This window comes from Misgurnus anguillicaudatus, chromosome 21 (assembly GCF_027580225.2).
Source record: "Misgurnus anguillicaudatus chromosome 21, ASM2758022v2, whole genome shotgun sequence".
Lineage (NCBI taxonomy): Eukaryota > Metazoa > Chordata > Actinopteri > Cypriniformes > Cobitidae > Misgurnus > Misgurnus anguillicaudatus.
This window is the reverse complement of record NC_073357.2, coordinates 29,611,056-29,637,545: the sequence shown is the minus strand read 5'-3', so window position 1 is coordinate 29,637,545 and position 26,490 is coordinate 29,611,056. Positions and strand designations below refer to the sequence as shown.

At 38.7% G+C, this 26,490-nt stretch overlaps 1 protein-coding gene across 16 annotated transcripts in view; it reads right to left on the bottom strand.

Annotated features, from left to right (window-relative positions):
- Nucleotides 1-26,490, bottom strand: part of plekha7b (pleckstrin homology domain containing, family A member 7b) — a 139,274-nt gene that overhangs the window by 17,258 nt on the left and 95,526 nt on the right. For 7 of the 16 annotated variants that reach the window (XM_055201414.2, XM_055201395.2, XM_055201422.2 and 4 more), the window contains 14 exons: nucleotides 22,744-22,827; nucleotides 22,338-22,463; nucleotides 18,811-18,864; nucleotides 18,265-18,294; nucleotides 17,372-17,440; nucleotides 16,520-16,600; nucleotides 14,828-14,977; nucleotides 14,630-14,731; nucleotides 9,543-9,708; nucleotides 9,258-9,421; nucleotides 8,977-9,168; nucleotides 8,797-8,899; nucleotides 5,744-5,835; nucleotides 2,896-3,102 (listed from right to left, as the gene is read on the bottom strand). In XM_055201414.2, coding sequence (XP_055057389.2) covers nucleotides 2,896-3,102; nucleotides 5,744-5,835; nucleotides 8,797-8,899; nucleotides 8,977-9,168; nucleotides 9,258-9,421; nucleotides 9,543-9,708; nucleotides 14,630-14,731; nucleotides 14,828-14,977; nucleotides 16,520-16,600; nucleotides 17,372-17,440; nucleotides 18,265-18,294; nucleotides 18,811-18,864; nucleotides 22,338-22,463; nucleotides 22,744-22,827 — 1,620 coding nt within the window. Of the gene's footprint in view, nucleotides 1-2,895; nucleotides 3,103-5,743; nucleotides 5,836-7,931; nucleotides 7,952-8,712; nucleotides 8,900-8,976; nucleotides 9,169-9,257; nucleotides 9,422-9,542; nucleotides 9,709-14,629; nucleotides 14,732-14,827; nucleotides 14,978-16,519; nucleotides 16,601-17,371; nucleotides 17,441-18,264; nucleotides 18,295-18,810; nucleotides 18,865-22,337; nucleotides 22,464-22,743; nucleotides 22,828-26,490 lie in introns of those variants that run through there. The other 9 variants (XM_055201471.2, XM_055201441.2, XM_055201409.2 and 6 more) reach the window with 8 other exon arrangements.

The following is a 26,490-nucleotide window of genomic DNA, read 5'->3' as shown; positions in this document are numbered from 1 at the left end:
GGTAGTCTACCCACATTCACAAACATACACAAAGTGCTAAACATGCTAAACATCTCAGTCTCATAGAAATTCCTCTTTTAGAAATGTCAGCCAGAAAACAGCCCAATCTGAAAAACTGATGCTTATGACATCACAGGCATCTAACTCCCCCTCCACTTTAAAATAATTGGCTACATTTTTTGAGTGGCAGCAAAGTCAGCCAATCAGTAATGAGATTGCAAGTTAAGCCAGTAGGGGGAGCCAAATAGGTGCAAAACAACTTGTTTAAAATCCCCCACCCTAATAGAGCTATCTGAGAGAGGTTTTTAGGAAGCTTCTAAGGCATTACAGACCCAAACAAAAAAATTTTTGTCTACATGTCACATCACAGAACAAGGATAAATACTCCGTTCAATCATTCTATGTCACCTTTAAACAAAATTTAAAACAAACAGAAATCTGATATTATGCCAAATAAAAATATGTGCCTAAAATATATTTCAATGTAACAGATTATTCACGTGGGTGCCTATTTGTTACTCCCTAGTTTTTAAAATCCCTACGAACCAATATATTTAACCTGTGCCCCAAATATTGTACAAACAGTATGCTATTAAATAAATATTAGTGTCAGAGCTGATAGTGTAGTGGGCAGCACTCCGACATGTGGTGCTTTCGCACTTTCGGCGACCCCAGTTCGATTCCCGGCTCGTGGTCATTTGCCGATCCCATACCCCTCTCTCTTCTCCCTGTACTTTCATGTCCTTTCTTACTCAGTGTATGGCCAAGAATATAACTAAAAAAATAAATAAATAAATAAATATTTGTGATGCAGACCAAATGATTTCTGTGTGCTCTTGTGAAATGAAAAGCTGAAAAAGGAGAGTCCTTTAAAGGGGCAGTGTGTAATTATTAAGACAATCTCTTGAGAGAAATGCAAAATAATATACAAAACTATATTATCAGTGGTGTATAAAGACCTTTCATAATGAACTGTTATGTGTTTATTATCTCAGAACGAGACCTTTTTATCTATATAGAAGTCGCCATTTTGGGCCGCCATTTTTCTACAGAAGCCCTTAACGGACAATTTTACTAAGTTGTCTCCGACGATGACATGTTTGTCCGGTGGCAGCTACCATAACTTCTCTGTGTGTTTCAAAAGCAAGGGGTGAGCAGTGGACTGAGCCGTTGGTTGCAATTCGCAAACTCACCACTAGATGCTGCTAAAATTTACACACTGCACCTTTAAGAAAACACATGTGGGTTACTGACTATTGTGAGGTGGAGTGATATTGTGTTCAAGCTCTCAAACCGTAGTGTGCATCAGTCCTATAGGCCAAGTACCATGCAATAAAAATCAGCAAATTCATATACATGCTTCATTCCCAGGCTTTATTGTGCTTACTGGACAAAAATAAACCAGTGTCGGATATAAAGTGTGGTTACACATTCACAGTAGACAGAAAAAGTACAATGACCCTGTTTTCGTTGTTGTTGTTTTACTAGCAAAGAGTTTATTTTCTCATCTGCAAACATCGACATAGAAAAAATATAGAGAAAAAAGCAAAGCTGATTTCCTTTTGTAAATCATGCTACACTTTGCTGTTAAATTGTTATGACCGTACAAGTGATTTAAAAAACATGCTTAGTAAGTACAAAAAAATAAAAAACAATGATGGAGAGAGAATGGCACACACACATGCATTGAGCAGGTGTAAAATCACGACAACATCGCCATCCATAGGCCTCATTCACAGTGAATACTGTACATGCTAGTACATATAGAAAAAAACATTATGTAAAATTATAAAACCAAAAAAGGATTTTAAAATGATTAAAACTATGTAAGATGAGCTTCAGAGTCACATTTTGCTGAATAGCAAAGAAACTGACTACTTGAAAAGAAAAATTAAACATGAAGGAAATATGATGTCATAAAATCATGTCCTCGTTCTATGTACAAATGCGTGCCTAAAATGTGCGAAATTCGATTTTGCAGGTTTTATATGACCTTGGTTATTAGCAAGCCAGGTATGAAGTGAAATTTGGCAAAATTAGTGAAAAACAAAAAAATAAATAAATTAGTGAAGTAAGCACAAAGCATCTGGGAATGATGTATTTTTGGCAGGCTGAAGCTGCACTATAATCATTATGGCTGAGTGATGGACAGCTAAAAGGCTTGAGAGCTTGTAAATCTGTTAATCGTATGAGTCCACAAACAAATCTTTCTCTTAAACCTGGAGCATTGAGTTAATGTTTAAGGGTTAAAGGAGCATTCTGATGTTAGTGTTGACTTGGGCTTATAGACCCCTAATGAAAAGATGCTGATGAAGATGCATCCCCCAATAAAGATGCATTCCACCTCACGGCAACCTGAAATATTTCACGAGGTGGTTAATTCTGTAAATTCATACAATCATATTTATATGTTATAGTAGAATCTGCTTTCACCCTTTTTTCTAATAATCATAGGTTATTGTATTATTCACACAAATTAGCCACCTCGTAAAATAGTAATAAATTCACGTAAGATCAGGCTGTGTATCCGCATAAACTACCGCAAAAGCTCAACTGAGTTTCAACTGAATACGAATGTTATTAGACTTTTGAATAAAAACTGTAATAAAAATCAATCGCTCAGTTTTATCTTAACACATGTATCTGTCTCTCATTGGGACACAACATTTCATGTAGCTCTTGTACATTCTTTTGAACATGACAGAATCTCTCTCGCCCTCTTCCACTTCACCTCCCGCATACCTACTTACCTGCGGTAGACACTAATTCAGTAAAACTCTGAGCGTGATAACGCCAAACCTTACAGTTCTCCATTAAAACAGTGTAAATAGCCGAGTTTATGTCAGGGCATCAGTCCTCTCTTTAGGATCGCATGTGTTTTGTGCTTAAACGTACTGATCCCAGGTCAGCAGACACCGGTCTGGAGGAAGCCCGAGATGAGGAGGCCTGGCGCTCGTTGTGGCTGAGCGTTCTCTTACGCTCACGTACGAGAGCCTTTTGGTGACGCTTCATCCTTTCCAGCTGCTCCTCGGCGCTCATGCGACTGCGCTGCTGCGAAGGCTCCTCGGAGTACAGTCGTTCCAAGGCACTCTTTGGTCTTTCCTAAGAAACATCAGTGGATGTTAGTAATGCTGGAACAAACGGCACCAAAAAAAAACAAGGAGAAAGTGAAGAAAGCAGGAAAGAGACAGAGGAGGGACTCTGGTGCACTATCCAGTAAAATCAGATCACATCAGATTATATCATATAGATCATATGCATGTCTTCTTATGATGTATTTTGTTTTTTTGCATGGCTCTCTGGAAAACTTGATTAAAATTGTCGGATTGTGATGATGAGGATAATAGCTGGGCATTATGGCAAAATAAATTATTTCGTAATACAATATCCTTATTTACCTGCTGTAGTAACATTACTGTCAAAAAAAAAAGAAATAAATCAAATGGCAGGCTTAAAAAAGCCATTTTAAAACTGTGCATATTTGTTAATATGAATCCATCAGGGTGGGAAAAGCACAGTGTATTCACAGCCCACAGTGATTTGAGAGCAATCTACAATCTGGATTTTTTTAAGTTTATTTCATATGCTCAGTGGTTTGCACTGAGTGCTGTCTCAAATCAACCTGTTGCTTGTTAGTTCTGCCAAAGCTCTCTTTGACTATCCACCTTATTTTTGACGTAAATGTGGGCGCCACCATCTTTGAGCTCCTTTGTGTAAAACTTCCGGTGAGCCACTAAAGCTAATGGTAGCGGTATTGCGAGAGACACAGGTGTGCCGTTTTGACTGGCTTGTTAATGTTTATTATGAAATCCAGCATAGAGAGGCATAATTTGTGCAGTTAGGGGTTGCCATATAGCTAGTACTAACGCAGTTAATCTCTACAAAACATTTCTTTTAACTATAATCCATGCACAAGAGCTGAATGTGAATGTGGTGCACATGCACCCATGATCTGTATCCACACATCCATCCAGTAAAACACTTCATAGACACTGCCAGTGAACAATAAACACAGAAATTATTCAAAAACAACTAATATTATGCTGATAAAAATATGCTGATTTAGCTGGATTATTTATTATGATACTATATAATATTACAAAATGCGATAACAGTACGTTAGTTAATATTTTTGCAGGTACTCTTGTTATGTTTTATATGTGTAATAATTGAAAACGGGCCGTTGAATTATTGGAAAAATAATGCACATCCGAGGGCATTATTTTTCAATAATTCAACGGCCCGGCGTCAATTATTCCACTTATACTATGGTTACCACATCTCAAGACATCAATCACATAATATATTTAAAGGGATTTGTCTGGTTTTTGTACTTAAATCGCTATTGTGAGAAGGACTATTTCTTCTAACAGCTCTTTTGCTTGTTTCAAAACGTCATTTTAAAGCTGGCAATGTAGGCTTGAGCTGTTGATAGCATTGTAATGCAGTTATTAATGAAGTTATTAGAAAGAGAGCGTGAGCGACAGAGACAGAGAGAGAGAGAGCGAGAGAGAAAGGGCGAGCGAGAGATTGTGTGAACGAGGCTACCTCTGTGCATCTCTAAACAGCGCTGTTATTGCCTCGGAAAATCGTCCGTCATGTTGTTTTTGTTAGTCCATTATTACAGTTAAAGGCGGAGTCCATGATGTTTGAAAGCCAATGTTGATATTTGAAATCACCTAAACAAACACGCCCCTACCCCAATAGAATCTGGACCTTCTGTTGACAGACCCGCCCCACACATACGCAACCCGGCATTTGATTTGATTTGATTGGCTATTAGTGTGTTTTGGTAGTCGGCCCGTCTTCTTTTCCAAACCGTTTTTCAAACATCGTGGACTCCGCCTTTAACTATGCGAAATGATATGGAACTGTAATGCGGTCAAGAGAGCTGCCTGGAACTACGTTCGCCGTGCTTTTTCCAGAAAATAATTGCACACCTCAGAATGTTCATCAGCCAATCAGATTCAAGCATTCAACGGACCCGTAGTATAAAACATGCTAATAATTTTAAAATAAGAAAATAATTTCATAAGCTCAGTTATAGTGCGTAAGAAGCAATATAATAATATTTCATAAAACTAAAAACTATACTGAATAAATGTAATAGTTTAATTATGCTTATTATGGTTAGTTCAAATAACTTACAATGTGCTGAATGAGAAATACTGCTGCCGACTGTTGGACCGCGTGAAGCTTGATGTGTCACCATAAAAATGTCAATTAAAAATTGCTGTTAGGGGCGGTTCACATTTCGCGTCTAAAACTGTGTGGAAAACGTGGCCGTCTGTTGATTTTTGTCGCATGACCTGCAGTGCACTTGAGGCATTCTAAAAAGTTTTTAACTCGATGCGGACGCGCCTGGAAAAAACAAGCACCGCGCACGGTTTGGGACTGCGACACTTATGAGCGCGCATACTGCTGTGCGCCTACATACTTTTTTAGTTGCGCATTGAAGACCTGTCACTCCAAAGCAACAACACGAAATGATTGAATATATCTTCATATGATATATCAGGCCACTTCTTCATTTCATCCTCCCATTGGGTTATAAATGGCATGTGTAGTAAATATTTACCATAAATGTTCATTTCATGTTTTATGCGTGCTCCCACTACACTGTGTTCTACCGGCTGGCTATTGAAATGGAAGTCAAAAAACGGAAACACGTCACATCCCTTACTTTCGTGTTCGAACACAAGGTGGATAGCACTACAATTCTAGTGCTTGTTTGCCCTCCTACCTTCAAGCTTGTTGTGGTGACTCCTCTTCTGAGGGTGACAAACGAGGAAATGTTTGTTGACTGATTTAGTCTTGATGATGAGCTGGTCAAACCTAAGAAAAGTTGCACTGGATAAGAAAAACCTCTTATCTCTTAGATCTCCTTGCTTAAAGGACAAGTTCGGTATTTTACATGTAAAGCCCTATTTTCAGATTGTTTATGATGAAATAGAACGGTTTTGACTGAAATTTGGACATATGATGCTGGCCCGAGAATTTTTGGTTTCTGTGGTATCACCCCCCACCTGTACAATTGGCTGTATAGGTGCACTGGAACAATCCTTCCTAAAATGCATTAAACTTTCGTTTACAAAGACGTGAAACTCACACAAAAATATATGCTCACACAAAAATCACTGCAAAAGATGCTTTTCAACAGGTGTTTTAGCATTCATTGTAAACTTGTGGACCTATTTTTCCAAACTCCTCACAACCGTAAATTCTTCCGCTAAGAGCTTAAATAATAAACACTCCAGCACAGTTGGTGGCGATAATACAAACAATACCATTTCCGTTCCCGGCGGCGGAGTAATACCGTACCTCACAGCACATCTAATACAAGTCAATGGAGTTGGACAAAAACTACGATAAAACCTGTTGAAATGCGTCTTTTGCAGCGATTTTTGTGTGAGCATATCAGTGAACACCCCTGACCACTCGGTGAGTTTCACGTCTTTGTAAACGAAAGTTTAATGCATTTTAGGAAGGATTGTTCCAGTGCACCTATGCAGCCGAAAAATTCTCGAGCCAGCATCATATGTCCAAATTTCAGTCAAAATCGTTCTATTTCATCATAAACAATCTGAAAACAGGGCTTTAAGTGTAAAATACCGAACTTGTCCTTTAACTGCCTACCTTCACTTCATAAGCATTCCTACAAGAATAACTGAAAATGTTGTGTTTACACAGTAATCTTGCATTATTGTTATTATTGTCACAATTATGATTGTCTCAAATGATGTTGATGTTGAAAATAACATAAGTTAATATAAGTTAAACATACCTAAGCAATAAAAATTTACTTTAACACTTTCCCCGCCACCATTTAAAAAAAAACTTGCCAGCCAGCGCCAGCGTTTTCATGATTTCCACAGAAGTTTAATGCCTTCCAGAAAATGTTCTTTAAATATATAAACATATATATCAAATATATCAAATGAAAGAACAGACCCTCTGCTTAAAAAAAACAGGTTTTAGCCTACCTTTATGTGTTCTCTATTTATCAACTCTTAAATATGGGTAGGTTTCTTCAAAAATTTCAAATTTTGAGCAAAAAGCTGAGATAATTGCATTTGTGTGAAGAACTTTTGATAGAAATCAAATTCTGAGCGATGATCAAAACATACACAGAGTTTGAACTGTTTGCCCTAAGGCAGTGTTTCCCAACCCTGGTCCTCGGGCACCCCCTCCCAGAAAGTTTTAGATGTCTCCTTATTTAACACACCTGAATTAACTCATCAGCTTGTTAGGGACACATGTTTACCATTTTGGAAGGAGGCTGATGAGTCGAATCAGGTGTTTTAAATAAGGAGACATCTAAAACTTTCTGGGAGGGGGTGCCCGAGGACCAGGATTGGGAAACACTGCCCTAAGGGAATACTTCCGGGTTTTATAAGTTGGGTAAGAGTGCCACCTGGTGGATAATAGCGGAAATACGCAATGGCGGGGAAAGAGTTAATGGTCCAGTGTGTTTTTAGCGCCATTTAGTGGTGAGATTGCTAATTGCAACCAACCTCAATTTTAAAACGCAAAGAGAAGCTACAGTAGAAACAAGCTCTGTAGAACAATTTGTCCGTTTATGGCTACTGTAGAAACATGACGGCGACTTCCATGTAAGGCAGGAGTGCCCAAACTCTGTCGTGAAGGACCGGTGTCCTGCAAAGTGTTTCTAGTGTTTAGAAAAAAAAATTTCTCTCATTTTAGATGTGTTTGATTAGGGTTGGAGCTAAACTCTGCAGGACACCGGCCCTCCAGGACCGAGTCAGAGCACCCCTGAGGTAAGAAAACCCCTTGTGTATGTAGTTAAAAATGGCTCTTTCTAAGATAATAAAAACAGTACAGTTCAGTATGTAGGGTGTTTATACACCACTGATAATATAGTTATGTATATTATATTGCATTGCTGCCAAAAGATCTTTCACATTGCAAAGTCCCACATTGCAACTTTAAACTAAGGGTGTTTTCACATATACACTGTTTAGGTCGGCCCAAATGACGTGTCGCTCCGAGTACGGTGCGTTTGGGTCAGTGTGAACACAACAGCCGCACTCGGGTGCGCACTAAACGGCCGCTCCGAGACCGCTCTAAACAGGTAGTCTCGGAGCGGCTGTTGCCGAACTCTGGGGCGACCCACCTGTGGTGTGAACACTGCTGGACCTCGGGCCGAACCAAATACAGGAAGTTCTCCACATGTTTGAGCCACTGGGCTTCCGTTGTGACGTGAGCCGGGTGTTATATTGTGGGTTAACAACAATCAAGCCAATCCTGCTCCGTTGCATAGACATTCGCTGTCTCATTTACGTTTGAGCTGATGATTTTATAAATGCATAGCTGTCCTCCACACACAAATAGTGACATTACAGGCTTTTAGCAAACGGCTCCGTGAGAAAGGCTTTAATAGAACAGCTACGCAATTTCGCGTTAAAGCAAAGAAACTTCACAAAGACGTGCAACGTTTATCTCCACATCTTGATAGCTGCTCTCTCTCTGTCAGGCTGGTTGTCGTGGAAACGTGGGGGTGGTCATGAGACGGTAAGAGCTGTCAGAGACCAATGACAGCGCTGACCGTTGTCACATGGTGTACGGTGCGGCATTTCGAGTAAAATAAAATATATATGTGAACACGGACCGCACTAACTGAAAAATGATACAATGTATTTTGGTGCGCTCCGAGGCCGCACCAGTGTGCGCACCAACATATGTGAAAACAACCTAAATAAACTGTGGTTCTGATGAACCAAACCTCCGATTGACCTTTTGTAGCTGTCATATATCGGTTTGGATTTGTGTGTATACCTCTGTTTGGAAGGGTTTGGTAGCCACTATCACGGCCTAAGCCCACCATTTGTCCACCAACTCCCAGCAGCTCAGGCTCACTGAGGAAAGCTCGCAGCTCAATCTAGAGTTCAAGAAGACAACATCTTAGAGCCACATTAACATAAAGCTATTATCACAAAACAAATGAGCAGGACAAACCTTCTGATCCCCATTGGTGTATTGCCCAATCTCACGATCGCGTTTGCGCTCGTCAGACTGTCGTTTCAGGCCTCGCACAGATGTGTGGCGAATGACGGAGGTCTCTTTGGGAAGAGGTGGCACAGCTGGGGGGTGTTCATCAGGACTGTATAGGTGAGGGAGAGGGGGTCTGGGTGGCACATCTTCTTCAGGCTATAAATATAAAAAGTCCATATAAATATATACAGTTAGATGATCTTTTTTTAAATAAATAGAGAAGTAGATAAGTTAATTTCAATCACCCATTTTGGTTTGTGGAGTCCTTGCAAGAGCTGCATGGGATGTTGGGTAGATTGCACCGGGCTGAGGTGAGGACTGGGTTGACCAGCTTTCAGCTCTCCTGTGGAAGGGCTTGCAGAGAGAGAAGGCACTGCGGACAATGACGCTGAAGGCACGAGTTTCCTCTCTGGGTAACACAAGCATCCCACACGCCAATATCACATAGAGTACAGAAAACACACACCCATGATTATCAGTACGACCCGCATGCAGTAACCAGAGATCCATTTGATGCTTGACCTCAGTACCTCTGACTGTGGTCCAGTGCATGGGGGTGTTGGCGGACAGTGGCCCGCTCTCACCTGGATTCCTCACTGAGTCAATGGTCACGTTGTAGTTGGCTTTGCTGGAGCTGAGGCCTGCGAGTACATCCTCAATCCTCCACAGCTCTTTCCTCAGCTGTGATTTCTCTTGCTGCACAGTAACACAAGTAGCCAAACGTGGAAATAAATTAAACAGATTGAAACAGATCAACATATAATCAATAATGATGAAAAACTGTATATATAGCCACACTATTGGGTTATATTAAAAACTGAATTCACAGCGTCTTTAATGGGGTAAAAATAATGTAAAAATCTGACTTTTTCCATGTTTAAGTGCTTTAATTGAGTCCCCAGTGCTTCTACTGTATAAACCTAGAAAATGTGAAAAAGATCAACCCAGTAACTTTTTTTGTAAACCATTCACTGTAAGCAAGTCTTATTACAAAAATACTGCCCCTTAATCCAACCACTTCACTGCCATTAAGTGCAGAGAGAAAGAGAGAGAAAAAAATAATTGACAGCACAACTGAGTTTCAATTTAAAGGGACATTCCACTCTCCCTGAAAATATGCCCATCTTTCAGCCCCCCTAGAGCCAAACACCTGATTCCTACCGTGTTGGAATCCATTCAGCTGATCTCCGGGTCTCTCGCAAGCACTTTTAGCATAGCTTAGCACAATCCACCGAATCCGACTAGACCACCAGCATCGAGCCAAAAAATAACCAAAGAGCCTCGAGATTGTTCTCCTACCTAAAACATGACTCTATTGTAGTTACATTGTGTACTAAGACTGACGGAGATTTAGTGAAAAATAGTGATATTACGCACTGCCCGAAAATAGTCCTCTTGGTTACTTTCAATAGCAGGGGACTATTTTCTGGCAGTGCGTAATATAACTACGCCTGCTGCAGCCATGTTACATCAGCAAAGTCCTTGATTATTACGCCACAATGAGAGTATAGTTTCTAACCATATCTGCCTAGAAAATCACAACTTTTAATTTTCCGTCAGTCTTATAACACGATGCAACTACAGAAGAGTCAAGTAGACAGAAAACATATCGAAACTCCTTGGTAATTTTTTAGCACGATGCTAATGGTCTAATCAGATTCAATGGATTATGCTAAGCTATGCTAAAAGTGCTAGCGCCAGACCCGGAGATCAGCTGAATAGATTCCAAAACGGTAAAAATAAACTTTTTAACTCTAGGGGAGCTGGAAATGAGCATATTTTCAAAAAAAGTGGAGTGTCCCTTTAAACAAACAACCACTATCATTGCAATCAGTGTTTGCATTTCATCAGCTCATTTGCATTTTAAAAAACACACCCAAAAACTGCACATTTTTGCCTTGTGCCTATAAAAAGTGGCAATTTTAACTTGCTATAATAAATAATCTGTGGGATATTTGAGCTAAAACTTCACATACGCACTCTGGGGACAACAAAGACTTATTTTATATCTTATAAAATATTTTTTATAAAATTTGATAAAAATTCACGTTTGAGACGAAGTATGACTGTGTGAACACAAGTGAAAGTCTCAAGTGATTTGAACCACAGACTTGATTTTACTTTATCCAAAACCACCATTCTAAAAAACCCATAGGAAATTCCCAAGGGAACCAATGGCTCAAAAATGCTAATTATCTTCTGTGGTTTTACGACCACAACCCAAGAAGCTCTATTAGTGGTCTCTTTAAACATTTGTCATTTTTGTACATTGATTTATTTGGGTTTTACCACGTGTCACAGTACAACACAAAAAGTCACATCAATAAATTCAACTCTTCAAAGCAGAAGAAATGAACAGAACAGAATAGACTGCGTACGTATCGGTTTATCATTGAGATCACTGTTAAAAAATATGATGACCCTGAGGCTTGTCTTTGATTTTCTAAGAGGCAATTTCGGAGCTCAAAAGAGCAGTGAAGAAAGGAGAGGATTTTTTCTTATTTGTATTTTGAGAACAAGACATCATTTATTGACGATGTCTGTGTGTTCGCTTTCACAAACACTTGAGAAATCAATAATGTGTGATACAGCATTGCCTTGTTTTTTGATTCTATCATGCTGATCAAAAACTGACATTAGATCTTCACTCCAGCTCCAAGATCTACTCATGTCTTTCATCACTTTGTTCTTTCTCTATCAATTACCGGACTGAGAGGTGCATAATGAATCGAAAAGAAGGCTGACATGGTTTAACATCTACTCTTCTGCTCGAACAATATCAATACTTCGGTCTGGAAGTACTGTGTGCATTAAAGAGATAAAAGATGAAGAGAAAGAACAGAGAAGTCCTTAAAAATCTGTAATGTGAAATGTCTTTAATTTAGTTTTTTCTTTTCTTTACAACATTCTTTAATATGTAGATAATATTATAAGTAAAGCATTCCTGATTTCTCCATAAAGTGTAAAGTAGGAATGCACCGATACAAAATTTCTGTGTCTATATAGTACATTTGGTTACTTAGAATTAAGGGTGTCACTATTTCGATTTTAAATCGAAATCGATCGAAATTAAGTCACAACCTCGAACTTTGAATTAAAAAATGGGATCATCAATGCTGCCACACCCCCACGTCACGTCCGGTCGGCTTGCCAAGCGGGGGAAAATAAACCTCTCAGAAGTGCATTCAAAAACATCGGTCCAGCGGAACGCGATTTATATTTTAAAGACGAGGGATGTATTGCTACAACTCCTTGAAATGCATATCATAAACAGGATTACTACCTAGTGATCTGCCTTCGAACAGAGCCCAGCTCTTTGCACGTGCACGAGAGAGGTGCCAATATGCAGCGGGTTATATTTTAAACAAAAGGGATCGTGAACATTGCAAATTAAAAATATGACCAGTAGCCATGTTTCCATCACCATAATTGAATGCGCATTTTAAGTATCGCATCAAAAACGAGGAAACGTCAAACTTTTGATTTTTACTTTCGCTTGAGGTGGATTTTAATTTTTGCGAAAAAGAGTAAATGCGAATAAAGGGAGATGGAAACACATTTGCCAAATTAATTATAACGTAGCAAACATTAAACCAACGCGGCTGACAGTCTAGCTGTTTCCGTTGGAGTTGTCTTTACCATATATGGGGCTTGATGATGTCGCAATGTTCTTCCTGCTAGGTGCCTTCATCAAAAATTAAGCATTTCTTCTTCTGTGCAGAGCATTCAGTTTGGCAATTACAAGCTGCATGGCTAATAAATTAATAACTTGCCCCATCGTGACTACATGCAGTTCTGTCTCCATTTACCACGCATACATTGTTTCGTTTACTGTTGATTACTAGGTCACCAATACCACCGTCATTTGTTCAAACAACTTGATGAAAACGCAATAATTCGCATTTCTTTGTTTTTCTTTTTTTTGCGAATTTCGAAAAGATTCGCTTCACGTTTGGATGGAAACCCAGCTAGTGATAACACGTCAACTTCGCGAAATCTCACATATATGAGGTGGTTTTGTAGGCGATTCGGAAAACGAGAATTTTCATAAAACTTCAATGGAAACAATTTATTTACATTGTCATGTCACCTGATGTACGTAAGTCACATAATCATTAATTGAAGATGACGCTTTATGTAATAAAACCTCTCAGAATGCCTCTTACATGTTTGCTCCCAAGTATAAAAGGCTTTCTTGCCAATAATGCTTGGATAACACTCCTACTCTACGTCTCCTATGATTTTAATAACGGCTAGTTCATTGGATGTGATATTGGAAACCTACCGACATCCATTAACGTGAAGTTTGGGTTGACTTATCGCGAGAGGAAAAATAAAGTGTTTTATCGACATTTAGAAAATATTGCATAAGTTTTGCGCAAAACATGAATGGAAACGCAGCTATTGTTACCCAATTTAAAATAATTGTTGGGAATTGCCCCACTGAGTGCTAGTTTTAAAGGCTGTTAACCACTTCAGTACTCTGATTAGGGAGGAGTCATCAGATTTCGTTTCCACTTTTATTTATGCAAGTTTCAACCTTGTACACATGTCAGTATACAACTGAGGTAGTTTTGTGTCATAAACTTTAACTTGCACTGAAGGATGCTGCACACGAGTGAAAAGCTTGCGAACTCTACGTCAACTCCAGCTAGTATACTTTCGTAACAGAGAATACCACACTTACGCTAGAAACGTATATGCTTTACACAATGCACTGCGCATTTCACGTAACCCAACACATTAACCAGATAAGTTACATACAATAATAGATAAACCATAAAGAATTCGCAACAATAATCATACAGCATCAGTTATCGTGTGTTTCTCCGCTCCTTTGATTGGGAAAATATAATCTACCATGATCAACGGCTAATGTCTGATATTGGTAAAAAATATATTTTACAGGCAGGGTGCATGATAATGTTGATATTAGAAATCACCTAAACAAACACGCCCCTACCCCAATAGAATCTGGACCTTCATTTGATAGACCCGCCCCACACATACGCAACCCAGTTAACGATTTTGGTTAGTAGACACGCCCCTTGATGCTGATTGGCTACAAGTGTGTTTTGGTCCTCGGCCTGATTCCCTTTGTGTTTTTCAAAAACCATGCATCCTGCCATTAATCTGCCGATACCGATTACGCAACCCAGTTAACGATTTTGGTTAGTAGACACGCCCCTTACTGCTGATTGGCTACAAGTGTGTTTTGGTCCTCTGCCTGATTCCCTTTGTGTTTTTCAAAAACCATGCATCCCGCCATTAATCTGCCGATACCGATTATAGGCCGATATATCGGTGCAACCCTAGTGAAAAGAGAATGCGTTATTCTGTTTGTTTGTTTTTATTTAACTTACGAGAGGAAGTCCTACACATCTGGGATGGCATGAGAGTGAGTAAATTATGAGACAATTACATGAGCTATTCACACACACTGCAGTTTTAACGATTCGGGTTTGTGTGATAAAGATCTTCTGACACCACAAACTTATTATGATGCCAGAAATATTCTGTGTATTGCGGAGTACTAAATTCATTTAATAGCCTCATTCGAGCTTACAGCATAGAGGTTTGTAAGTCGTTTCAATGATTGGTCCTCTGGTACACTGACCTGAGAGAGAGCACTGTTGCTCATCTGTTCTTGAAGGGCTGATCGCAGTCTATCCACATCTCTTTCCAAATTGCTGTACTCAGCCCAAGCGTTCTCCATCTCCTACTCAACCCAAAACAGATGCAGATCTCAATACTATACCTGCAATGAGCTCACATTAGTAGTGCATGGACATCTTGTTTTGCTATATGTCCTCACCGTGGACACCTGTGAGATGTCCGCTCTTATGTGCACCACATCCTCACGCAAAAGCTTTTGTTGGTAGGCGATCTTCTCTGCATGGGCAGGCTGGTCCTGAAACTGCTCCATCTGCTGATGGGAAACATCCAGAACTGATTCTAGTTTGTCCTAGACAGAGGAAAATGACAAAATGATAATGATCAACAGAGAAATGGTAATGGAATTAGGGACCAACATCAACTTCGAAGCTTGGGTTACAAATCCTTTTATTACTCTTTGTTGTGTTTTTATGCATAAAGCAAGCGAACCTACCAGTGCCATAGAACAAAATACGCATTATTTTATTAGCATTCATAATCATAGTCAATATTTTTTATTTAAAGGTGACATATCATGAAAATCTGACTTTTTCCATGTTAAAGTGCTTAAATTTGGTCCTCAGTGCTTCTATAAACCTAGAAAATTTGAAAAAGAACAACCCAGTAACTTAGTTGTGCTTTAAAAGAGCATATTTTTTATTTTTCTTGTCAAAAATGACAATCATTTCACTAGATAAGACCCTTATGCCTCGTTTGGGATCGTTTATAGTCCTTTGAAACTCCGTTGAAAAAAACTGTTACGTGTTGAGTTAAGTATTCATTGTTGGTGTCTATTAAAGTCCATTAAAATGAGAAAAATCCTGCAATGTTTTCCTCGAAAAAAATAATTTCTTCTCGACTGAACAAAGAAAGACATCAACATTTTGGATGACATGGTGGTGAGTAAATTATCTGGATTTTTCTTTTAAGAAAATGGAATATTCCTTTAATAATTCTGTTGCACCAAACTTTAAACCTGTTTAAAAATAATCAGGTTTTCATTTAAACAACCATTTTGATTCAATTAAAATTTTACAGTAAACCTAGATTATCTTTAATCCTGTTGCTCCATTACTTTAAACTCTGTTTTAAATCTCAGTGAGGGATTAACTTGCATATGAGGATGTTTAAATATGTTTTTTTACAATTAAATGTCTGGCTAAATGATTAGAAACACATACCACGAGCGTGGTGGCACTTTTTAAAGATGCGTTTATTATAACGTCTCAACAAAGTAAGTTTGGTGGCTCAAAAAGATTATTAACAGCACCGGTGACAGCTACCGATGCTCGTATGTGCTCCAGCCAGATGAAGGACAGTGAATGAACGGACACACGGTGGCGCTTCATGACAAATGCGTCGACACATGTTCATTATATCACAATATCTGAGCTTTGCGATATTTCCTGTCACAATATTTCCTGATCTGTTAATCAGTACAGTTGTTTTAAAAGATTGTCAAATGTTTTTATTTGAATCAGACCTTTAGATTAGCCTACCGGTGTATGTAGGTGATTTATGATACAAAAATTACATTACCGTTGCTTGCATAAATGGTTTATTTCCTTTTTGAATGACAACGTCAACATCATTGTTGCTGTTTAATTACACCGGAAAATTCAACATGGTGGACAAAAGAAATCGCAGATGAAGGGTTTAATACAGTTTAAAGTTTTAATCTAAGATTTGTTAATCAGTGTTAAAATGTAAGTGGTGCAACACAACTCAAATTAAAATTAAACTGAGATCAACAAAAATTAGCTCTAAACTCTGCTTAATTTAATCCTTTTTGGTGCAACTCACCCTTAATATGTTAAATTATGTTTTACAGTTGTATGATTTTTATTCAAACCTTGTCCTCTTTGAGCGTGCGTATCCTGGCCTCCAGTTCTTGAAGGATCTTGTCTTGCTCACATAACCTACTTAGCTTTACCTGAGAAAACAATCACAGCAGAATTAACACATGGTCACCAAACAGTTCATAAGCTGAATCCACAACACAGTACATACACAGCCATATCAAACAGAGCCGATGAAATTCATTCTTCATCTCTTCCATATTCAACACTGCCTGCTATTGAAGTTATTCATTAGCATAACTTCAGGCACCCAAGACGATTTTCTTGTCATTATTTTCAGAAACAAACAGCATTTTCTCTGTGAAAAATGGGTTATACTGTACATGTTTGTGTGAGAGAGACAGAAGAGCTTTGTGTACGGTCTTCGTCACTTGCCTGTTTATTCTACACTGTTTATTTTTCCCTCAAATTAATTATTAAGCTGTTATTATTTTACAGCCGTATATTGTTATTTTACCGGCATGAAATATTCATTATTTCGATAAATCCGCCAACAAAACTCTTATAAATTGTTAAACTGAAACAATGCTAATGATGAAAAGCCAGAACTTCAAGATTATTTACCTCCAATCAAATGGGAAACAGAGACGGCACTGAAATACAAAAATCAAACTGAAAAATTTACAAGCCCAAAGTGCAAAACTCCCATTGCATGTATTTTTCTCTTTAAATTCAGCTTTGAATATAAAAAGCCATCGTCAATGGTTTCAGTTTGTGTTTAACACAGCTCTTGCTTAGTTCTCTCTACAGTGTGTTTACTTGCACAAATTCAGAAAAAAAACGGCTTTTTGTGGAAACATAGGGAATAAAGAAATGAGTATCAAAGGAGCCGGAGAGGAACTTACGTCTATGTCACTTTCAGCTATTTTAACAGGCCGAGGCGCTCGATCTTTAAACAAATCGCGTCCAGTCACCTGTTAAATTCAAAACACACAGAAGCTAACACACTTTCAAAGACATTTACTGCAACATGAAGAATCGTATTGATCAAGCAACAAACATCTTTTGCCCAATCAACAAGACCGCAAAGTCTATTGAAGAAAAGTTTCTGAAATCATATCATATAAACAAACTGTGCTTTGGCAGAAAAAAATCTCAAGACGAAACGAGAAAAGAAAAACAAAACAAACAAACACTGTTTTGGGAAGCTCTGCGCTATGTTTATGAGCGAATCAAATCTTGGTTATGTGGGGATGGCCGCTATGATCCACCCAAAGTGCCGCTCGTTCTTTGGAAAAGTATCAATACTTTTCATCAGCCGTGAACTTAACCTGAACCATGTGGGAGTCTGAGACAGGCTGCGCCCCAAATGAAAGACTATCATTTAGTGATAAATAGGGGTTAGCTAAAGGATAAGTAAGAGCAGCTGTCTCTTAACCAGACCCTCAGAATAATCCCTTAATGCTCAATGTTTTCATGGAAATAATTAGCAGAAACTTCACATAATGGACATGCAATTATAATGCAATTTCTACGATAATCCCTCATCTCAGAAGTATTGATATTTTTCCAAAGAGCAACCCTTGGACGTCCTTTTCAAAGCAACTGAAGCTTTTGAGACAACAATTATCTGTCACAATACCACATGCCAGTCAAGACCTTGCCAGTCACAACACAACAGAGATGACCTGACAGAAGTTACATCACTACGGCAGGTGAAGGCATGAACTGGTCACGTTTACTGCACACACTACTGTACATTCAAACCAAAGCAACACCCACAAAGGACAATGTGTACCGAATAGATGAGGGGTTCGATACTTTTCATCTGTTTGAAATGAAAATAAAAAAGGGTTTTTGTAAATAGTGTATACATTTTTTTATGATTGATGCATTTGACATATTACTGTAGAATGTGAAAGTGCAGTAATAACTGATGCCCTCCATATCAAACAGGATTTTTTTTGACAAAAGTAGACAAAAACTTGAAAAGCTGTAAGTGATGTCACTTTTCAGAGGAACGACAGTTCATCAGATTCTGTTTTACATTTATGGAAAAGAGCAAATGTCAAATTCTTCCCCTGGTTCATTTTTAGCCATTAGCAAAGACTATCCATGCATTCATAAAAATTTGCCAACTTTTATTCCTAAATACAGCAATAAATCTAATTTCAGCAGTAAAAGCTTACAAATTACACATGGCGACTATTGCAAATTCATATAATCATCAGTTTAAAACTCATTTTACACATCCTTTAGTGTAAGAGAGCACAGCATATGCTATACAGAGGAAGCAAGGAGAGAGGAGGAGAAAGGTATAAAGGAAGATTAAAACAAAGCGCACCTTCAGATCTAGATATTCTAGGTCCTTCTTCATCTGCAGGTAAGTGTCATCTGCCTTCAAGTGAGACATGAAGAAAGAGGTTACAAGACACATAAAACTGATTTACATTCACTCTGCTTGAACAGTCAATCACAGTCAATGAGTGTGTTTACATGCACACGCTGATTATGCTTAATAAACTGATAACACGTGGGGTCATGTAAACGCGTAAAATGGTTTTCTTTTATCGGGGAAAGTCCATAAACGGCGTAAGCAAAAACCGATCGGCACAGGTAGTTTTTTGCTCATTACCCCGATTTCGCGTGGCATGTAAACACCTTAACCGGCTTTCTCACGGTTTTGTCCATGTGCACATGTCTCCACGTGTGACAGATAAACGTGAGACGCGGAAGTCTCTGGTCTACTAAAGGCAGAGCAACTGCAAAAATAAAAACTGATGTTATATTTACAGGTTCTGGAGACACGAAAAGAAATATAGCTTAAGACAGATATGCCGTCGGCTTTTGATCAACTATTATGTACTATAGGCGATGACAAATCTCTAAGTCCCATGTAAACGCAGTTGCCTGCATAGCCGGTTTATCGATTTGCATGTAAACGCATGAAACAGTTTTTATAATAAGCAGATTTTTGATAGTTACCCTCTTATTCTGTGCATGTAAACGTGCTCAATAAGTATGATGTCACTATGGTTGATTGACATTTAAACACTGGGTGTTTATTTCATACTTTAATTAAAGTCTTAAGTTATTATACTAGATAATACAAAATAATACAAAAAGTGAATTATTTTACAGTTTTAGGCTGCGTCTCATTTCTCTGTTTTACCCCTTACCCCTACCCCTCGGTTTTGCTTGTTCATGTGTGGCGAAGTGGCGTCTCAATTCTCAGTTTGATCAAGGGCTAGAGCCAAGGCGTAGGGATACATAGCCCTTGAAACGAAGTGTGATAAGGACCACACTTGATAGAGAGGGGTAAACGTTAACATAGGAATTTCTCAGGAGAGCCGGAAACAAGATTTTTTATAGCTGAACGTCGAACTGTCAAGAAGTCGCACAAATGAAAGTAACGTTATTTTTTAGCAGTTTAATTGATATTATATTATGACACTCATGTTTTATGATACTTTTCATAAAATCTTCAAGCGGTTTTTATTGTAATGTTTTTGTTTTGAATCGCTAGTTAAGCCGCTAGCTAGCAGCTAAGTTATGCGCAATCGATACCACAACCTGAGACGACGGGTCGGAGCCGATGGCATAGTTGGCAGCGCTCCGACATATGGTGCAAAAACGCACTTCCGGCGACCCGAGGTCGAATCCCGGCTCGAGGTCCTTTGCCGATCTCATACCCCTCTCCACTCTCTACTTTCCTGTCGTCTCTCAAAAACTACTGTCTATCAATAAAAAGGCAAAAATGTCCCACGCTTGTCTGTTTACGTAGCAGCCAGTTAGCGGCAAGGGAAGGTGACGCAAACGGTAATCGAGTGGTGTCTCATTTTTTAGAGGAACAATCTGTCTTACCCCTTCCCCTTCAATCGGTTTCGAGGGGCAAGGGGAAGACGAAGACAACGGGGAAGGGGTAAGAGAGAGAAATGAGATTAGCCCTTAGTTCCTATTGACAGTCGCTTGTGAAAAGTTTACAGGAATGCCCTAAGAACTTTATTACCATTTAAGACTGATGCACAGCCACCATTTCACCAGTTAGGTTACTATAGACCTGATATAGTCCAGCTCTAACCCACTTTTAAACTTAGATTTGTTTACATATTGTTTTGGTCAAAATAACTTGTGTAATGTATAATAAGCGAGATGTATAATAATCCATTGTGTAAGCAAAGTCAACTGTGATTAGTAGGTGTTTGGTTTCATTTATTTATTTATTTTATTTTATTTCATTCACTCATTTTGTGGCTATGGCTAGACGTCTATTAAAGGTGGTGAGTGTAAATTTTAGCGGCATCTAGACCAACAGCTCACCCCTCAATTTCAAAAAGCATGTCGGCGTCTGAGACAACGTAGGGATGAAATGGCTCTGTAGAATAGATTGTATGTTTAGAAACATAACGGCGACTTCCATGTAAGGAGACCCGCGGTGTATGTAGATATAAACGATTCATTCTAAGATAATAAAAACAAAAGAGTTCATTATGTAAGGTCTTTATACACCACTGATAATATTGTGATGTATAATATATTGCATTTCTGTCAAGAGATCCTTTTAAAAGTTACACAATGCGCCTTTAAATTTTCACTGACAGCCCGAATTTTGCATCGTTTAAGCCTAGACGTCTGGCTGTGTTTGAATGGTTGTTAGATGTCTTTTAACCCTCAGGGATCTAAGGGGTTTTTAATGCCCTGGAGAGGTTTTGACCTGCCTTGACATTTGTGCTGTTTTCAGTTGCTTAAAAACAAAAAAATGGCAAAACACTGTGTTCAACACAAACTGAGCTACAATAATATGTTTGTATTTTTGAGAGAAAAATGTGTAAGCGTGGTCACTGATATAAGATAGAAATATCACAATTAAATTGGTTTCTGTAATGAGACAATGCTAAATTTGTGGTTATTGTGGCTTAACCCGGCGCAATTATCATTTTCACGTTTAGCGCCTCGTTGTTTAAATAGCAAATGAATTTGCGCCCAATTTGCACCCATGGGCGTTCTTGGTCTGAAAACAAGGTGTGTTCAGGCGCATTGTAGGCATGTTGCTATTTTGAGGCAACTAAAATAGACTACACCATTGACCAAGTTTATTGTTTACTGCAAGCAATAAACTTAAAGTGCAGAGACAGACGTGAATAAACATGGTTTTAGATGTCCGGTTTGCTACCACGTTTTCAAGCCTCGTCATTTTTAAGAATAGTACCAAGAATAGTGTGTCAAATATTGACACCTCGTGTAATTGCGAAGGTATGTGGCATGTAACCTTTTTGCTCACATGTATGATCATTTAATGTTTTTATGTTTTAAAGATTTTATAGAGGTTGTATGTTGTGTATTTCACATTGTTTATTGTGCCCTTTTTGTGTGAATATGCCTTAAGTAAACGTGAGTTAAGTAAGTCTATCAATTGCTAATGGTTTTTATGGGTACTATTCAACACATTTCAAACTGCATACACTGTAAGTAAATCAGTGATATTTGCTTATCATAGCAACATCAATGCAGGCAAGTCAACAAGCAACATGCTATTAAGAATCTGAGAAGAAAAAGTGGTTCCGAAATACAAGAGAGGAAGAAAATACATAAAAGTCCAAAGAACACAAAATGCAAAATGCAGAAGAACAGATGTCCAAAAACACAAAACAGGCTGTTATGTTGAATTTAGCAGCCCAAGCTGTAACTGTAACTGTTGTGCTGCAGACTCCATGCTAATGGAGAGTAAGCACCAAACCAACACAATACCAACCAGCACCAACAGCACATGACTGTACAGATGAGCACAGTATGGGGGTTAAGGAAAGAAGGGCATGATATGCTCAGATGAGGGGCTGAGGTTGGATTGAGGGGGAATCGTGACCCTCTAACCTGCAAACTGGGGCCTGAGAGGCCGTTGTGCTGGTTCTGCAGGTGTGTGAACGCGTCGCTGCGCACGCCGGCCATCTTGGCCCGGTGTCTCCTGAGCTGGATGAGCAGTAGGGTCAACTCTTCCGGCTGCAGCACAGCGGGGAGATGGAAGAGAAAGCACTTCAGGAAGTGGCCACCAGGGCGGCGCTAAGATGTTGTAAAAAATGGACACTAGGAGGCGAACTGTAGCTGCCGGGCTATAATGACACTGTCTCGACTCACTTGAAACTGTATAGCAAAGATCTCCTCATGGCTGAAATGTGATACACCAAGCTGATCTTCTGTTTTTCTGCGTTTCCAAAATTTCCAAACTTGAAAATGTTTTGATGTATGAGTTAATCTGAAATGTCCTCCATTGAAATCTTACCGTTTTTCCATGTAGACTTGGTGCGCTGACTGTGTGTGTGATGTAGCCCATTGTCGGCATGGATCTCCTCTCTATTTGTGAAGTCTGTGAAGGTACAAAAATACAAACAGCTTTTAAGTAAATTAAAGAAATTCAAAGGGTGTACATTACAGACGTCACATAAGGGTCAAGCATGTGAAACTAGCTCAGCAGTGCAAGTTTTCACTCATTCATCTGTTTTTGCTAAGAAAGCATGTGCATCATTTCAAATACCACAGCGCTTGACAGTTTTGCTTAACAAACAAAATTCTCATCACAGCACCTCAAAAGGACAGAAAAGAGATTTAATTAACTACACATAAATTATCTTTCACCTGCTATCTTAAAATAACATTTGTTTGCTACCAGCGGAGTAACACTTAACACTCGGTTTCCGAAGCTAATCATAAAGCATGGCATGTTTGCTGTATAATAGGATTTTTATTTAAATACAAGTTTAAAAGAAAGAGTGAGGCTGTTTACTTGCTTATCAGCTAAACACTGTCTATAAAATGGCTCTCCGGCCTTGAGTCAGACACTCACATCTGCAGCAAGGTGGTTGACATCACAAGCGAAGCGTGTTGTTTTGATAGGTGCTATATTTAAAACTACTTTGAATTTGTGATTTTCTAAATCTATTATAATTAGTGTGCATGTAGTTTGCTATTTAAAAATACTTCACACAAATATGAAAAATCTCTCATAATTTACTCACCCTAATACCACCACAGATGTATATGACTTACTTTCCTCAGATAAACACTACACATCATTTTCGTTTTAAATTCAGTCATGTTATCTTCTTATATGGGTCTCAACATGGCAAAGCTTCAAAAAGCACATACAACCATCATAACCATCAAGTTAGAGGATCCAATTGACTCCAGTGGGTTAACAGATTGCAGAGGCGGACAGTAGTGAAGTATTTTACTTTCTACTTAAAGGTCACGTTTTTCCTAATACCAGGCACGTGCATTATTATTTTACAAGAACAACGTGAGGAGAGCATGCACAGCTTTTGTTTATTGCTGTCTGTGTGTACTGTGTATTAACATCTCTAGAACGTTAGATGCAAACAGGGCTCTCAAGTCTCACGCATTCGGGGTGAGACACACGCATTTCAGCCAGTTCACACGCCACACCTTGTATTTCTCACGCTGAAAATGAAACATTCTTCCCATATAAAAACAATGGATGAGGCAAAGGCAGGGACGTTCTCTGCCGGGAGTTCATACAGGTAGCTGTCTCTAGTTTTTAGGTGTGCTCAACTTCACGCAGCACTGCAAGAACCGAAACGCACATGACATCAAAGTACCGCGAGAAATATTCAGGAAATCATACGGAGGAGTTTGATTTCAAATCGCTCTCGCTCTATTCTAATGTCATCCACCTGTCATGCAGAGTTTGTTGGAAGAGCAAGATCCGATGAATACGGTAAAAAACTCTTAATTTTTGTATCCTATTGAATTAACGATTCCTGGACTCGCCTTTGATAAAAGACAATGGGAGCTGATGTTGGGTAATATAGCCATACTCGTGCTAAATTATTAACTCAGTCAAAAACTCTCCAGCTTTGCAACCAGTTTTAGTTCACCTGAAAATAAAGAAAGTACTAGAGGCTTCCTGAAATGAATGAAAGGAGAGGTGAATGTCATTATTATTGCCCTGTCATCAAGGCATCAAAATGTGCAAAAACACAACACAAACACCATTCAAAAGCTAAAATATGTAGGCTACTCTCTTTGTATACAAATTTCGAACAGGATTAGAATAGGATAGAATTATATTTTAAATATGACAACAAAAACACAAGCCTGTAAACGTAATAATATCTTAATGTCACAATGCAATATATAACATCATATAATTTCAAAACTGCATACTGTTGACACACACAAACACAAAATGTAATGCACTGTAAGTCGCTTTGGATAAAAGCGGCTGTCAAATGCATAAATATATAGATATAAAACTCTGTCTATATAGATTTTTCTGTCTCAAGGAAAATAAAGAAAAACGTTAGACTTAAAATCGTCTTTTCTATTCTGTATTGCTTTAGTATTTGTTTCAATTGTGTGCTTGCGTGTCAGCGAGCAAAGTGACCTTATTATTCTTTGAGCACCTGCCCCTTCAATGGTCTCTGCATGGCCCTGCCTAATACCATTATACAAACTTTAGTTGGTGTGTAAGGTTGCTGTTAGAGCATAAATAATAGCTGCAAAATGATAAAGCTCATAGTTCACTGCCAGGCGATATATTTTCTTTAACAAAAGTCACTTTTTAAAGCCTACAGCGAGCGGCCGGTTTGGACTACAGCCCTCGACTTCCTGCTTTAATGACGTCAATAAAAGAGTTTTTGACTAAACTCCGCCCACAGGAGTATGTCAATCGCCAGCTTAGGCTCAAATAGCTCTGCTAAGCTAAGCTGCTGGTCGAATCACAACACACTAAACAAACTACACAATCAGAACTCGATACATATTTCTGAAGGAGGGACTTCATAGAACAAGGAAGACATCAGCCTGTTTTAGGACAGTGAAAACAGCGCTATACAGATAAATAAATTGTGTGAAAAATAATGTTTTTTTGCACATGAAACATGAAAACATGTTGTATTGCGCACTGTAAACCCAATTAAAGCTTCGAAAACACAGGAAAAATGGGACCTTTGAGTACATTTTTCAAGTATCTGTACTTTTATTAGTTTACATTACATTCAAAAGCATAATATTATATTTTTACTACATTTAATAAATACTAGGCCTGTGGAATGCTTTATTCTGATTGGAAATATTCCATGGGTGTTGATTATTTTTCTGTAAACCGCACACTTAACCTGTCAAATCTCTTAAAAATAGACACCAGAGCAATGTTTGTGGTAACCGTGGTATAAGAGAAATTATACCAGAGTGAAGGCACTCTGCTTTGCGTCATGTTTCTGACCATGTCCATCCCTTTATGACCACCATGTACCCATCCTCTGATGGCTACTTCCAGCAGGATAATGCACCATCACAAAGCTTGAATCATTTCAAATTGTTTTTACTTTCACGCTATTCCAGCATCTATGGCTATATTCATGTTAATCCATACACAAGTTGATCCACACACAGGTTAGGGGTGGGGCAATTTGGTATCTCCAGTTAACCTAACTTAACTGTTTTTGCCTGTGGGAAGAAAACGGAGTACCCAGAGTAAACCCACATTGACACAGAGAACATGAAAACTCCACACAGAAAGGCCACCTGACCTAGCCAGGGATCGAACCAGGGACCTTTCTTGCTATCCACCTTTTTCTCGAACGCGGAAGTAAGTGATGTGACGTATTTCCCTTCCTGTGCGAGACTTCCGGTTCAATATCCAGCCGGTAGAAAACAGTGTAGTGGGAGCACGCATAAAACATGATATAAAAAGTTAATATTTACTACACCTGCCATGTATGTACCAGTGTGAGGATGAAGTTAAGAAGTGGCTTGATATATGAAGATAATATATTCAATCATTTTGTGTTGTTGATCGGAGGTGACGGGTCTTCAATGCGCAAATATAAAAGCACAGAGACATAGCAGTATCTTTACAATGGGAAAGTTAGTCGAGTGTTTGTACATGGAATTTACCAAGACTTCGTGTTTTTAACTTTTCAGGGGCTGGTTTAAAATGTCAGAACTGTCCGTCTGGTGTTAGGTTTTTTTAAACGGCAATTTTTAATGGACTTGTTTATGGCGTCAC